This window comes from Parus major, chromosome Z (genome assembly GCF_001522545.3).
Source record: "Parus major isolate Abel chromosome Z, Parus_major1.1, whole genome shotgun sequence".
In the NCBI taxonomy this organism is placed as follows: domain Eukaryota; kingdom Metazoa; phylum Chordata; class Aves; order Passeriformes; family Paridae; genus Parus; species Parus major.
Genome location: NC_031799.1, coordinates 24,897,461 through 24,913,606, shown reverse-complemented (window position 1 = coordinate 24,913,606; position 16,146 = coordinate 24,897,461). Strand labels below are relative to the sequence as shown.

At 38.8% G+C, this 16,146-nt stretch overlaps 1 protein-coding gene and 1 long non-coding RNA gene across 9 annotated transcripts in view; one reads left to right on the top strand and one right to left on the bottom strand.

The window, feature by feature from the left end:
* Positions 1-257: 257 nt before the first annotated feature.
* Positions 258-16,146, bottom strand: part of ZNF366 (zinc finger protein 366) — a 31,962-nt gene continuing 16,073 nt past the window's right edge. For 4 of the 8 annotated variants that reach the window (XM_033520589.1, XM_033520591.1, XM_033520592.1 and 1 more), the window contains 5 exons: positions 13,751-13,876; positions 11,286-12,984; positions 9,075-9,266; positions 3,201-3,375; positions 726-1,261 (listed from right to left, as the gene is read on the bottom strand). In XM_033520589.1, the coding sequence (XP_033376480.1) occupies positions 726-1,261; positions 3,201-3,375; positions 9,075-9,266; positions 11,286-12,677 (2,295 nt within the window). In that variant the 5' untranslated portion in view covers positions 12,678-12,984; positions 13,751-13,876. Of the gene's footprint in view, positions 1,262-3,200; positions 3,376-9,074; positions 9,267-11,285; positions 12,985-13,750; positions 13,877-16,146 lie in introns of all 8 variants that reach the window. The other 4 variants (XM_015614870.2, XM_015614869.3, XM_015614865.3 and 1 more) reach the window with 2 other exon arrangements.
* Positions 1,270-4,227, top strand: LOC117245629. The gene is made up of 2 exons (XR_004500516.1): positions 1,270-2,106; positions 3,989-4,227. It is a non-coding gene; the product is annotated as an uncharacterized LOC117245629 (long non-coding RNA).

Sequence of the window (16,146 nt, the reverse complement as noted above, 5' to 3'; positions counted from 1 at the left end):
AATGTCAATACAATCTATGCTATTTCACTTCAAGAATTTCTGAATGCTCCCATACTGGCTGAAACACAGCAAAGCACAAACATTCCTCATGCCAGAGGACTAGCCTTTGTAATAAATTCCAGTCCTTTCAAACTCTTACAGAACTGTCATTTACTGCCTCCCAAGACAATATTATTTCTTATTAATTGGTTTCCCATTTCTCATTGTAAGTAGTTGAACTAAAAGTCACTTCAGTAAATCAAAGTATTTGGACTGCGTTAGTTTTGAATGTTGACAGCATTTTCATGCATGCCATGTTTAATAAAACTCTGGCTTAATGTGAAATACTTTGTATTTTCAGATATTTTTGAGGCATATGATTAGAAGCGTTCATATATATTTAGTCAGATAACAAATCAGATGCTAGAGTATGTTGCTTTCTGCTAAGTAGAAAATTGCATGTAATTATCTATCCCCATACAATAGGAAGTAAACTTCTGTACCCAACCCATTGTCTGTTATACATTAAATGGATAAATACAAAAGTGTTATTTTTCAGTATCTATTGCAATTCTTGGTGACCTCAGGCTGCTTTATTATTGTAATGTATGTCTTTTACCCTAAATTATTTTTAATAATTTGGCTTAATTATTTCTACATACTACAGACTTCCAGGCTTTAGTAGCTTACAATTCATGTTAAAATCTATCTGGTTACCATTTTCAAGCTGTTTTAAGATGTCCATTTTAAATGCCTATAAGCATTGTTTGTTTTTCCATTTTTCTTTCCAGCAATTCTTTCAAACTCTTATTCCTGTGCTTGAAATACAAGTAATCAGAGAGAGACTGATCAAGTCTGGCCTTTTCAAAAGATCGAAAGCTGAGATGTTCTTTGTTGTTTGCAAGCTCTCCCTCTCCATGTCTCTCCTCTTTGTCTGAATTTCCTATTCTCTTCCCCAGTCCTCCCTCACTTAACACCTCTTCCTTCTCCTTGCAGTAGGACTCTCTGAAGTCCTTCATCATGCACTCAGGTTTGCCAGAGAGATCTTGAGCCATGTACAGCTTGTTGTCATCATCATGGTTCGTGGCAGGGCTGTACCGCTCTGCCTCATAGCAGTTGTCTTCCTCTTCTTCCTGGCATGAGCTTCCCTTGGCACTCTCACCATCAGAATGAAATGAGACTCCCTTCCCTTGGCTTTTCTGGGAAAGATCAAATGGCTCTTCCTGTTCCAAGCTTCTCAAGACATTTGTCTGGGACAGAGCAATCCTTCCTCTTCCAAAACCTTGGAGTGGTTTGAAGGGAGGAGAAAAGGAAAAAATTATATATAGGAAATTTTACTACTTGATACATGGCTAAAACCAAAATCTGAGGTGTCTCTGTATTTCATATTTTACCACTGACTTCCATCCAGTTATCTCCAAGTACTTAATCTCTTGCACGAGTTTACATCTCATGGCATCTCTTTTGAGGTGCTGCAAAAAGGAGTGCTATTGTATACACTTCGCAGGCAGGTTAGGACACAAAAAACAATGTTTTATACAGCCAGACTCTGAATGATGCAGCTGTGAAGAAAAGTTAAATGGTCTGGCCTTTTGTAAACTGTATTTTGCCAATCAACCTACTCGCTTCCTCCTTCCTAGTCTTTTTTAAAAAGAAAACTTGAATCTAAAGTCCATAATCCAAGTCCCAGGTTCTGTATCTTATTTTTCAGAGGAGTGGAAGAGACTAAAAACCTGGTAATGTATTTGTTCTGTGGATGCTGTAGTTCAAAGTTAACACTTTAAAAATGAAAAGACAACAGTGTCAGCGGTCTATGATTCTCCTTAATTTTTCCCCTTTCATCTACTGAGAAACAATCAACTGAAAAGATCTATGCATTAGATAGTGCTTTAGTTTGAGGAAATCTTTATAAACAAATGATTTTGAGCAGGGTACATAAATAAGCATCTAATCCTGGATCTGCTTTGTCTTAGTATTTGTCAGTGTCTTCCCTCTTCCTGGAAATACAGATTATCCAAGAGGCATCTGTGGACTCAAATATGCCCCAAACATCATCAGGATATTTTCAAAAGAATTTAGATACTGCAGCCATAAGCCAGCTTCATTAAAGACTACTGACAATACAAGGTGAGGATTTCACCCAATAGCAAATTCCTATGAAAGTCAGTATTTTGCTTGCTTTTGATTTTTTTGGGGGTTTTTTTGTAGGTTTTTTTTTTTATTTTCCCCTCAGTAATTGAATCCAGTTTCTGAAGGATCTATGTAGTCTCACTGGATAGCAGATGTTATTTTGCAAAAAGGTGTAATTGGTAAAAGGATTTGTATACAGTTATCAGGCCTCACAAATTTTCTCGTATCTGGTGAGCCTCAAGGGCCACAGGATCTCTGTACAATGAAAAGCTCTTAGGTAATCTCCAATTACAAGCAATTGTGTAACTAGCATGATGCTGTAGGAGATTTACAGAAAAAACACTTACTTTCTTAACCATTAGGATCTTCAAACATTTTATACCAAATGTCATTAGAGAGTTTTACACATGTGCTAAGCTGCCCTAAAGCTTGAATATGAGGAACACCAAGAAGTCTTTATAATATACATTAAATAAACAATTATTTATCTGCAAAATCTTAAAAAACATACCTTGAATACCCAAGTCCTCAAAATATTCTAATATTCCCCCACTTCTTTAGATAGCATTAATCTGCGTACACCATGAGGATGACTTTAGGAAGTATATGTGGTAGGTGGCAGACAGGAAATGCTTTGCAGGTTGGTCTTGATAGTCAAAAATTGTTATACTGTGGGACTTATACTTTGAGGAATATCCCCTTCTGTTCATCTGCTTCCTTGTAAATAGGATCTTGATCCTATGGCCTTCATCTTACACCAGCTGTGTCAAAACAGTACAGAATGACAAAGGCTCCTGGATGTAGACCCATTGAGGATTCCATCCCTGTTCCAGACTGGAATCCAATAAGCAGTGAGAAAGGACCATAAGTGTTTCAGATTTTCTTTTTCTGTCAATTTAGGATTAATTTATGATTTATCTGGGACATGTAACACTATAGTAATATAGCTAATAGCACCTATGGGGTTCTATCTTTAGGAATAGTGTTGGATCTATGACACAAATTTGTGGCTCTGTAGTAGAAAGACCATTTGTGTTTACTGCTATGCATATTTGTATCTCACAAAGAATAATCTTGCTGGAAATTATTACCTTGAGAATGAAATCCTCTTTCCATGACCCCATGTTTGACTTTCATGTGCCTGGTTAGGTTCCCCTTCAAGGTGAATTTGCTGGGGCAGTAGAGGCACTTAAATGGCTTGCTATCTGAGTGCAAGTGCATGTGTCCCATTAAATTGTGCATCCTGTTGAACTCCTTTCCACACAGCTGTAAAAGTGATAAAAATGAAAATTATTAATTTGAAGCAGTTTTTTCAAGGACAACATTTTTAAAGGAAATAAGAACTACACTTCTCAACTTAAACTCTGTCGGTTTTTGGCTGCAATATGTTTTTCAAATTCCAGGCAAAAATCCTCCAGGAAAAAATATATGATTGAAAATATGTGGTTGAGTATCTGAGGCATTCTGAACTGCTGATATTTTTTAATATTGGTGACCAGCACACATAGTCAAGGATTCCCAAAAAACAATCAATGTTGTTGTAAGGAGGGGAAAGACTAAAGGGAGTAATCTGGAAGGCTCTTAACATGAATGATGTTCAAAGTACAAGTTTCTGCCCTGGTAAACCATTCCATTTTAGTTTATACATCTAGCCTTTAGTCAAGAGCAATGTCAAGCAGAAATGGAACTATACAATAAAACCAATTAATGGTCTCTGTGAAACAGTCAAGCAGAATACTACTTCTCTTTAAATGGAAATTAAATGGCTGCACATTCTGCTTAAAGTTAGAAAAAGCAATTCCTTGTTTTTCTGTGTTTCTTGCTCACCCATTTTTTCCCCGATTCTTTCATCATTTGTTTATCCACTGCTGTGTTTCAGTGTCTCCGGTGAACAAGCTACAATTTAAACAGTCATGAGGCTGCAAGAATGACTCAGCTTTCCCTGAAGCATGTTCCTGCCAGCTCAAGACATTGATCGTGAAATTTTCCTTTTGATGGAACAATAAGGGTGGGTTTTATTCATTGCTGTTTATTTTGATGGGTCTTTTTGTCGTCTGGACTCTTATGTATTCTTAAGACACGAGAGTTTGACATCACTATTACAGTCATCCAGTATTATTTGTCTTCTGGTCTTTCCTTATAATTTTATTCATATTCAAGTGGCTATTTCCATCCTCTGCAAAATTCTGTTCGGTTTCTTTTTTTTTTTTTTCCTGACATGCCATTGAATTTTAATGTTTAAAAATTATTCTTATTACTATATGAATCAGAGTCACCATTACTGAGTAACTGAAACCTTCATCTAACAGGGTAACCATCTGGCATAAAATTACTAAATAGAAATTACTAAGGCTCCATCAGATTTTTACCATACTTTTTGTATAATCTGAATTCCAATCTTATTTATTTGGGTATTACAGAAGAACTGATAGAGAACTTGCAGAAGCAAATTCAAATAGTCATTAGCTGGAATATCTGGATGAAACGTAGATAGTGAAAGGATCCTTGGAGAAACAGTACCATATGCTTTGTGTTTTAAGTCCTCGCTTGACGGAAAATTGAATCAGTTCATTAATAAAAAAATTAGCAGGTGTACTGTTTTAAAACAAAAACTATAGCTGAGTCAGTGCTGCAAAAGAAGGAGTCTCAAAACATTCACTTGTTTTTCAAAAAATTATTTACTTCATCTGCATATGTACCCTTTCGTTTTTTTCTGTCTGTAATTTTGCTAAAATTAAAACTCTAGCAAATAAATTTATTAGCAAAGTGTAAGACAAGATGGTTAGTGATAAAAAAGAATAGCCACTGAAAGTGAATAACTAATTTTAGAAGTAAGTTAGCTGTTTCCAAGGGTCATCCATCCAGTGAGGAAAGAATACTGTCTTCTTCGTATTGAAAGAAAGTTCATATGCAGGATTATTTACACTCAGAGAAATGATGGAACCACAATATAGCTCAGAAAGTGCTGGGAGGAAACAGATTCTTGTTTACTATTGAGAGTACTAATGAGAAGAGAAAATTTGCAAGGAGTAACAGCAGTAGCCGCAGCTGATTGTATCTTGACAGCTGCTGGAACAATCTGTAACATGTCAATATTACTCTTGCTACACAAATGTCAACAATAATACCTCTCTCTAACACCTCTTTGCTGAAGGCTTCTGGTTATCTGCTTGCATTTTGGCTGACATGTTTTCACCAGAACTTGCTTTCCTATAGCTAGGTCTTCTCTGTCGTAACTGGTAGCCAAGGAAAATCATGTTGAGTAGGGGAGTGGCTTCAGTACTGCATTCAAACCCTTACCTTTATAAGGTCTTGAGTATTTAAATTTATTTAGGAGGAGCTTTTAGTTGCTTTCTCTTAAGGCAATACAATATTTGTTTCTCTTTCTTCATACTGAAAAGACAGGGACTTGGTAAAGGATAGTTCTTTACAGCATAAAAATTCTGTGTCTCTGAATAAAATTGATAGGTTTTCCATTTCCCAGGGTCAGGCACATCTTAGAGATGTGTAATGTGTTCTTGTCCTGAAATGTCCTCTGGGGACATGAGGAAATGGCACTAGAGTGCAGAGGTGTGGCAGGAAAATTAAAGAAATGCAGATAGGGAAATTTTTTTTTCAGAATGATGGGTCTCTGTGGCATAATTTGTTTTACTGGTCATTTCAAAAAGGCATGAGACACCTTTCGGATGAATATCTAAGATCCAACTGTAAAAGGAAATATGCTTCTCACTCGTATGCTGGAAAACTGCAACTTAATCTGGTTAACACTCAGTTAAGAGCCTGAGTCTGCAGATCATACTAGAAGATTGTGCAAGATTTTCTTTGTCTCTGACATGACAGGCTTGTGAACACTGATAAGCAGAGTGTGAAAGATGACCCTGAGACAGTTGCATGGGAGGAGTTCCAGCAGAACCCACGACAGTGCAACATAGCACTCAGGGAGATGAGAAGTTTATATAAGAGAACTTGGGATATCAGGAACAACATGGTTTCCTTGTAGACTTTATGTTAGACTGTCTAATTTAGACAAAAAAAAATAAATTTAAGTCTTGACGAGAACACCTCCGCTGCAGGTCTGTTGAACAGACTTCTTTGCACTGGCTGGTGAAATGGACTTCAGTATAGTTGGCTAGAAAAGTCTACATTAGCTCAACCCTAGATTTTGTCCTAAGCCAGGATGTGAAGTATTGTCCCTCTAGATTTGTCACTTGTTTTGTTTCTTCTCAAAGTACTTCTCTCTCACATTTTCTTTGATTTTGACTCCTGTTTAAAAAATGCATTTTTTAGATGGAGAAAAAAGTGGTGTTCAAAACATCTGTTGCAGATATTTGTCTGGGCTGAAGAGAAATTCATTGCATCATTTATTTGAGGTTTATACATTTGATTACTTTAGCACCAAAAGCTACAGTAAATTTCATGGAATTTTTCTCTACAAATCTGAATTAGTAATGTTGAACCAGCTGGTGGAATACCTTCATAACTCCTCAAGTTTTTTTCTTGAACAAAAATAAACAAGGCAACTTAGGCTCAGGTCTGTAAGTGCTACAGACAAGTTCACTCTTCAGAGGATAATCAAACTGAGATCCAGGCTCCAGCTGGATGAGGAAACAGAAGGGACAACTATTTGCTACTTGGTCACTTCTGATAGTATGTGCTTAGCTGTGATTAGACACATAGGAAAGATCATGTTTTTTTTTGCTGTGAGAAAAAGGTAAAGAAAACCATTGCATGTGGTGAAGTATAAAGGCTACTGCTGTGCTCTCTTTCCCTTGCATTCTTCTTCTTCTTTTTTTTTTTTTCTTCATAAGAAGGGTGTTCCTTTCCTCAAAGAAAGAAGGAGAGGGAGAATGACTGTAAACTGTCCAAAAGGACCGTGAGAAAACAGGAAGCTTTGAAAAGTACAAGAGAAAGCAAGATGAAATCTATTTGCAGGCGGTTCCCCAGGGACATGTGAGCCATTGTTAAGCAGGCTGTTCATACAGCTATATCCTTCCTTCTGCTGAGGAGGAGCTTGGTGCCAAAAGGCTGCTATCTGGTCATTGCCTTAACCCTGCAACTACCAGTCAGAAATATTTGCTTTCAAGAGACTTTGAGGGTTCTGTCAGAGAGGTAATGTTAGGATGTTCCTAATGCAAAAAAGCAACTCCAGATTCTGCTTCTGCTTATTGTTGCAGTCTTCACTGTCAGGGCCACTGATGTTGATTCATACCCCTCCAGCCATATGAGAAATAGATTCACTGTGCTTGTTTCTTTCCTCATAGGAACACTGGGTGGGGACAGAAAAGTAAAAAAATAAGAAAAACAGGTGTTCCTGTAGAGCTTTTGTTACTGTCTGGAAAACATACTGGTGATACTCTGTTTCCCAGTTCCAACTATTGCCCTCTCTAAGTTTCAATAGTCTGTCATCATCAAACACTGAGCTGAACACAGCCTTCCAGCTAATCTGCACGTACCCAAAAAAAGTCATGTGGATCTACATACTGCACCTACAAAATCTGATCCAAAAAATTTAATTTATTTTCTGAAGTTTGAGGAGTCAGAGGAGGACTTCAACCAAACAAGAACAAAAAGACAGGTTTGCAGATGTTATGAACGAATGAAAACCTCCTGCAGACCTGACATGTTACATCATAAGAATTTCAGTAACAGAAATTATTTTTATCAATATAGAATAATGTAAGCTATATAATATATAATAATGTACCATACAAAATACTGTTCTCGTGAGACTTAAATTAAAATAAAACAAAATACTGAAGTTGAATGTCTTTGCTGTTAATTTTTCAAAGAAATTTATTTTAAGAAAGCAAAATGATGAAGTCAGAAAGATTCATTTTGACATTTTCTTACTAAAACTAGGACTGAATATCATATATTCCTATGACATTTTGAAATTCTACATTTTCTCAAGAAAAAATAATTAATTTTAAAATTTTTCATCCATCTCTGCTTCCTCATGAAATGTTTCTTTTAAGAAAATATTCAATACTATGAAGATGTAGGACGAAAGAGTTCTAGAAATTGCTTTCAAATCAGTCTGCTGTTACTTATATATAAGCTCCACTCTGTATTTACAGCCAGCGTAGAACAAATTAAAGTGGGAAAAAATCTACAATCTTTGACTTCACAAGGTATGACTACAGTAATGAACCAGATAGGCAGAAAAAGGACTGATGTAGCATCCAATGCTGAGTAAGAATATAGCTACAAATAATTAATAAGGAAAATATTAGAAGTAAATGGGTCAACAGAGACTTAAAGTTTTATGGGGAGGGAGGAGAAGAGAGGATGGAAAGGGAACCTTAGCCTCCGGTGCTGGGGGGAAGCAAACTGGAATTTGCACAAGACTTGAGAAAGGCCAGGTGGTCTCAGTGGTGGTTTTGTTAGCATACTGATACCCTGCCCTGAACTTCAGTCTGGTAATTACACTTGGCCCATTCAAATCCCTTCTGTAGTTTTATTTTGCTGTGGCTTTTTCTGACTTCTTTCTTGGACTGTTGCAGAGCATCACTGTGTGAAGTTGTGGCTGCTGTTTTTCCATGATCCTCTGTAGGGTCCATGACTTGATTTATGCTTTTTGCCAGTGTTTCAAGCTATTAAGCACTTAAACTTCTGTTTGAGTGGCTGTACTAAGCAAATGTCAGATATGTTTATTGTCCTCAAACTTAAATGACCACGGGAAAAAAAGACCCCAAAACTATGTGAGGATGAATGATACTGAAGGGAAAGGGAGTAAACCACAGCTATTTACCTCCATTATTTTGTGCTACATAAGCAGAACCTGGATAAAGAAAGAAAATCAAATTGGTTTATGCTAATTTTGAAATGCAACTGCAGTATGTGTTAGCAAGTTTTGTTTTTCTAATTCTGCCATATCATAAAATGGCAATATTAGAGAAATACACCTGTGTTATTTATATATATTACATACGTACATTAATGCCTCTGCCAACAGATGTGCTTACCTTGCATTTAAAGGGTTTGACATCAGAATGAACAATCATGTGGGCCTTGAGAGTCTGCTTTTGCACAAAGCTCTTGAAGCACAAATGGCATTGATATGCTCTGATATTGGTGTGGATCAGGACATGTCGCTTCATGTTGGCCAGCAGGGTAAATTCCCGGCCGCAGATTCCACATTTGTGCTCTTTCACACCCTGAAAGACATGAAAAATTCTGTAGACAGAAAATTTTCTAGGTAATTTAATCATCAGTACACCAACTTATGAATTATTCATTCTGCATTAGCAAAGTTGATGATAAATTTTTTCACTTTTAACATTTTTCAAGATACCTATGTATTTTCTCCTGAGAAATTCTTACAAGCTTCTGAGAAGCAGAGAAGTAAAACAAAATGTAAGCTAAATGAAATAATAAAGTCTGTTTACAAATCAGTCAAACACAGTCAGTGTCAGAGCTTCCCTTTCCTGCTCTGCTGCTTAAGTATTGATCAAACGTATACAATTACTGACCAAGAATAAAAGCCCAGAAGTTAAAAGACTAAAGTAGTGCCTGCCTTTAATAGTTGAATGTGACTGGATTATAAAAAAGGCACAGACCTATTTTGAAGAAAGTTGTAGACAATAATCTGAGAGTAGTCAAACAGTATCACTAAGTAAGATTAGACATATTTATTGCAAAGAGAAAAACCTGTTCTTAGTGGTATTTTCTGTTACCATAATGGAATGATTTCATTTTATATGAGGTCTATAGAACATTTCTATCACTTTTTATGCTATCCACTCAATTTACTACTGCATAATTCAATATTCTTGACCACCCATGTAGTCTGTCAGCTTCTCACAGTGATTTATATACCATGAAAATCAAAGAATTTTTTACCAAATGGCTTAAGAGTTTAACTTGCTGAAGGTAATAAGGATTTGCTAGTGAGGTGCTGAGAGCAATTACTCCGTCTGCAGGCCTTCTTTAAAGAGATGTGAAATGACTGTCAGTGGCTTTCACAGCTAATTACGAAGCTAAAACTGAACATCACCAGCAGTTTCAACTGTCTGCTCATCTGATATGAGGCTGCATTTAGTCAGCTAAGTACTATAAATTATATTCACAGCTGAAACCACCTGGGGCTGTGGACAAAGAAGCAGAAGCTCTCTAAGGGCTCAGGGGCATTTCATTTCCTGTGACAAAAAAACCTACCAAGTTTTCAATTAGTGGAGTCTTGCATGGTAAATCCGAAGACCAGGGAATCTCCAGAAAGAACAGAAATTATAAGCATGAAGCAGAAAAGAAAAAGCGAATGTGGAAGTAGAGGTCCGGTTTTCAAAGAATACATGACTAAAATACTCAAGTGCTGTAGCTTTCTGTATTTTTAAGGTTTTTCATGTGAAAGCCAGAATTCAAATGTTAAAGGAAAAATATGCAAATCCAGGAGAAAACTTTTTTTAAACTGAGATGTTTTGACTTGTCTTATTATTTTTGTAAAAGTGGATAGTCAATTTCAGAGCCTCTTGAATAGAACAATTACATTTTTCCTATTTTTGAAAGCAATCTTTTCGGAAATGTTCCAAAGCTTTCTCCTATCCTAAGCTGACTCTGTTGTCACCACTGTCAACAGTGGCAAGACTGCTGCTTGATATGAATTGGCTATGATTATGATCCTGCTTGTCCATTTCTATTAACTGCTATTCTGGATAACATATGCACAAAGGGGAAATTTTCTTAGGGTTGTTTTGTTTTTTAAATGTCTCATTATAATGATTCTTCAAAATCTGATGAATAATAACATACTTTTTTTTTATTATTATTTCCTGCAGTCCACTACAAACCCATGTATCTTTTAAATTAACTTAATTCTTCAAAATTTCAGTACTAGGGAGGTGGTTATATATACAGTATATATATATATACAGTAGATACAAAATTTTACAGTAGGTCATTCCAAAAAAAAAACCCAAGAAACAGAGAGATGTGAGTCCAGTTTGGGGAAGTGATACAGGGGGCTTAATTGAATTCCTGCTTATAACAAACTTGGATTTGCATGTACTTTCTTAAGCCTGACAGACACCTGGCTGGTACGACTGCCACCAATGCAAGGGCTTCTGCATAAGCTTCTGCAGCTGGCAAGAGACACATTTCTGAGGAAGTACCTATATGTATCTCTATTAGTAGCCTGTAATCCTCATACTGCCTTCAGATGCAAGTGAGAGTTGGCTTACCTTGTGAGTCAGGGAGTGTTGCTTCAGGTGGTGGGGCTGCACAAACTCCATGCCGCATTCGGTACAGATGTATGGACGGATGTCTTTGTGCTTCATCATGTGGTTTTGCAGCTGACTTGGGTACTGGAAGGTCTTATCACACTCAGTGCAATTGTACTGTATAGGGCCACGGTGGGTGGTTAGGTGTCTCTTCAGCTGGGCCAGAGTTGGAAAGTCCAGGCCACATTCGACACAAATGTTCTCTCGTCCACTCTCATGCTTAGACTCATGTGCTTTCAGCTCACTGGGGTAGGCAAAACCCCTGCCACAGATCCTGCAGTTGTAAGGTTTGATGTCACTGTGTTGCATCATGTGTCTCTTAAGGTGACTGGTTTGAGTGAAAGCCTTGTGACACACCTGGCACTTATGTGGCCGAGTGCCTTGGTGTGTCAACATATGTGTGTGCAAGTGGCTCAGCTGCTTGAAAAGCTTGCCACACCGGGTGCAAGCATGTGGCTTAATGCCGCTGTGTCCCAAGATATGAGTGACTAAATTGTACTTGGATGTGTAGGACTTCTCACACATGGGACATTGCCAGCGTTTCTGTTCTCCCCCCACATCAACATAGTAGCTGTCATCTATCTGAAGGTTGACATCTACTCTTTCCACTTTCTGTTTGTTTTCACCACTTTCTCTTACTTCAGCCCTCCTGAAGGGTGGTTCTGGAGGTCTTTTCATTTGGAAAGGGTTCCTGAAATGAAAGTTTGGTGGTACAATGAAGGGAAACATTAAGCCAGGGTGGACTTTAGGATAATAAGGGTAAGGACCCTGCATGAATGCTGGGCTACTGGGCCATGCCATGTTAGGCTTCACTGGTTCTTGCTTAATGGGCTTGGTTCCAAAATGCTCCAGCGTTCTGTAGAATTGAAAACCAAAGTTGCAGAGGTCAATCATCTGGGAGCTGTACTTGGGTTGAGTGGGCTGTTGGAACACCAAGGGGAGACTGGAAGAGCCTATATCATTGTGATCTTCAGGTCTATCTGGTGATGATGACGAATCCTCAAGGGTGATGGGAGGAGGCATTTTTGTTGGCATACTCTTGCGTTTACGAGACCCTCCTTCCAAGGACCCTTGGAATGTTTCCATGGTTTCAAGAGAAGGAGGACCATAGCGGAAATGTGAGAGGTGCATTCTGAATTCTTCATCAAATTGAGTTGTTCTGTGTGGCTTTATAACAGGGCTGAGTGGCTGCAGGCAGCGGGAGAAGGGAGAGGCTCGGGTATTGTCCACATTAAAACTTGATTCTTCATTCTTCATCATATTCAATTTTCTTCTCTGTGGCCCAAATTCCTTAAAGTAAGCAAAAGAAACTACATATCTGTTTATTTCTTCATGTTTTTCTGGATTTAACATTCTACTGACCTTTTTATTGTTTTGAAGTCCGTTGGGTTTTTTAAATAAATACAACTAAGGATTTCTTAGGTCTATATAAGACAAAGGCCTTTTAAAGCACAATTATATTGGTAAGTGAAAAGCAAAAAAGCTTTGGTCTTCCTGCAGCAGATTTGACCCATACAACATTTCTACAACATAAACTTTCTGTACTGTGACACACTACTTCATGGCAATTTTTCTGCCCAATTTAATTCAGTCAGTCTGGTTGTGGGCAAAATTCTGTCCTTGGCTGCACATGAGCAGGCTCTAGAAATTGGCGGTGCATCTAAAGGATATGGTAATACAAACAATAATATGCACATTTATTATGGTTGTGACATGAAAAGCCAAAGCCAAAAAATGTTAAACTTCTTTGTATAATTAACATGTGCTGCTGTGAGAGAAAACAATGGCCAAGTGATCTAAGGACACTGTGTACCATCAGGTTTTGCGCCATGTTTCCTGGCTACTCGCACTTTGTATTGTAATAAGAAGGCGGAGATTAATTTATTTTCTTTGTTTTAATCACAGAGATATTTGCCTGGCAGATCTGGGGGAGGAAAGACATTTGACAACTCTCCAAATTACATTCAGTTTAATGGGCTTTATCTATGATTTTTTTGTTGTTGTTTGTTTGTTTCTAAACAGGTGGGCAAAATCACCACTATAAAAATAATGTAGAACTGATGTCAACAAAACCCCTGGGACTCCAGAGTAACTGACACCTAAAAATGCTTTGAGCCTATCTGATGATACAATGTGATCAGGCAGAATAATAATTTTCTCCTGGCAAAATTTTATGTCCATGCGGGGAACACGTTTATGGTCATACTGCGAACTCCATCTGAATTTGTGATTCATCTATAACATTAGTTATGTATTTTGGTTCATCTTAAATAACGCTGCTACCTTTTCCCTTGTCCTTTTAGAGTCATAGAATCAGAAAACTTTTGTTAGAAAAGACCTTTAAGATTATCAATTCCTGCCATTAACTGCTGAATCCACGACAAAAACATGTCTCTAAGTACCACATCTATACGTCTTTTAAATACCTCCAAGGATGGTGACTCAATCACTTCTGTGGACAGCCTGGTTCAGTTCTGGACCACCTTTTCTGTGAAGAGGTTTTTTCCCTGGAACAACTTGAGGCCATTTCTTCTTGTCCTGTCACTTGTTACCTGGGAGAAGAGGCAAATACCCATCTGGTTATAACCTCCTTTCAGGCAGTTGCAGAGAGTGAAAATGTTACCCTGAGGCTCCCTTTCTCCAGTGAAACAACCTCAGCTCCCCCAGCCATTCTTTACAGGACTTGTGCTCCAGACCTCTCAACAGCTTTATTGACCTCTGGACACACTCCATCATCTCAACATTTTCCTTGTCATGAAGGGCCCAAAATTGAAAACAGGATTTGAGGCCTCACCAATGCCCAGTACACGGGGACAACCAGCTCCTGCTGGGAACACCATTGCTGATCCAGGCCAGGATGCCATTGGCCTCCTTGGCCACCTGGGCACTGCTGGCTCCTGTTCAGCTGCTGTCACCAGCACCCCCAGGTCCTTTTCCTCTGGGCAGCTTTCCAGCCACTCTGCCCCAGCCTGTGGCACTGCCTGGGGCTGTTGTGACCCGAGGGCAGGACCCAGCTCTGGGCCTTGTTGAACCTCACAGTACAGCCTTGGCCCATGATCCAGCCTGTCCAGATCTCTCTGCAGAGCCTGCCTGCCCTCCAGCAGATCAACACTCCCACACAGCTTGGTGTTGTCCACAAACTTACCAAGGGTACGCTTGATCCTCACATTCATCAATAAAGATATTAAACAGGTCTTGCCCCAGTACTGAGTTGAGCCCTGGGAAACACCACTGGTTCCCATCTGCCAGCTGGATATAACTCCATTCACTACCACTCTCTGACCCAAGGCATCCTGACATTTTTTTACATAGGAAACAATTTGAAACACCCATGAGGCCATGAATTGTCTGTTTCTCCAGGAGAATGTTGTGGGAAATGCTGTGAGAAGCTCTGCTGAAGCCCAGGAAGACAGAATACATAGCATTTCCCTCTTCCACTGAGCCACAGAAGGAGTTCCTGTTGGGAAAGTAGGCCTTGCCTTTCATGAGCCCATGCTGGCTGAGCCAGATCCTCTGCTGAGATGTTCTGTAATTGCTGTGTGATGGCACTCAGGAGCTGCTCTACAACCCTCCTTCCAACCCTACTTGTAGGTAGGAGTCATATTTGCCAACCTCCATTCAGCTGGGACCTCCTCAGACACCCAGCAGTGCTGGTAAATTATGGAAAGTAGCTTGGTGAGCACTTGCACTAGCTCCCTTGGTACCCTTGGGTAGATCCCATTAGTCCCACAGACTTGCAGCAGGTTGCTGACTATTTCCCCTTGGATTATGGGGGCTTCATTTGGTTCCCCGTCTGTCTTCCAGCTCAGAGGCATGAGCACCCCGAGAACAACTGATCTGACTATGCAAGACTGAAGCAAAGAAAGCAGGAAGCATCTCAGCCTTTTCTTCACTGTTTGATGCTAAGTTTCACCCCACATCCAACAAAGAATGAAGATTCTCTTTGGCCCACTTTTTGATGTGAATGGATATATAGAAGTTGTTATTTTCTGTGGCAATAGCTGGACTAAATTCGAGTTGGGCTTTGGTCTCTCCAGTTTTCTCTCTGATAAATTCGTGACATCCTTGTAGCCCTCCTGAGGGATGCACTTACATGAATGTGTGTGTTTGTGTGCTTGTATCTAGCCAGCCAGGCAGAGGTTATGTTGGAAAACTAGACACATCTTCCCTCTATCATCTGTGACATGTTGATTCTATTTATACCGTCATTCTTGGAAATGCTGGGTGGAGAGCATGAAGGTGAGTGGAGCACTAAATACACTCCTATTTCTATTTCAGGAAGCTCCATGCTGGATAAGCTTTCTTCTAAAGATAGATGAAAGCAAATCTCTGTGACCTAGTTAGACCATGGGCAAGACAAGGCATCTTAAAAAACGTCTTGCAAACAGATTGTTTCCTTCTAATAGTGTAGAGTGTAGGATAATTATCTTTGAGATAAAAGTGTGAAGCTAAAGACTCAGTGAAAAAACACTAAGATGGAAAGTTTTGACAAAAGGATCAAACAATTCACAAAGAAGGAGGACCAACTGAAGGAAAAATTGAAGGATATCTAAACTTATGACTCAAAAACCACATTGGATAGAGGGAAAAAGATAAAATAATTGCTTACAACTTGGACAAATATCTCATAATTATACCACAGTATTACTTTCAGTTGCTAGCATACTGATTAGAAACAGTGCACACATATATACACAATATCAGTTCAGGTAATCATGGAATATCCTGATTTGGAAGGGACCCACAAGGATTATCCAAGTCCAGCTCCTGGCCCTGCACCAGACACCCTCAAGTATTACACCATGTACCTGAGACTGTTGTC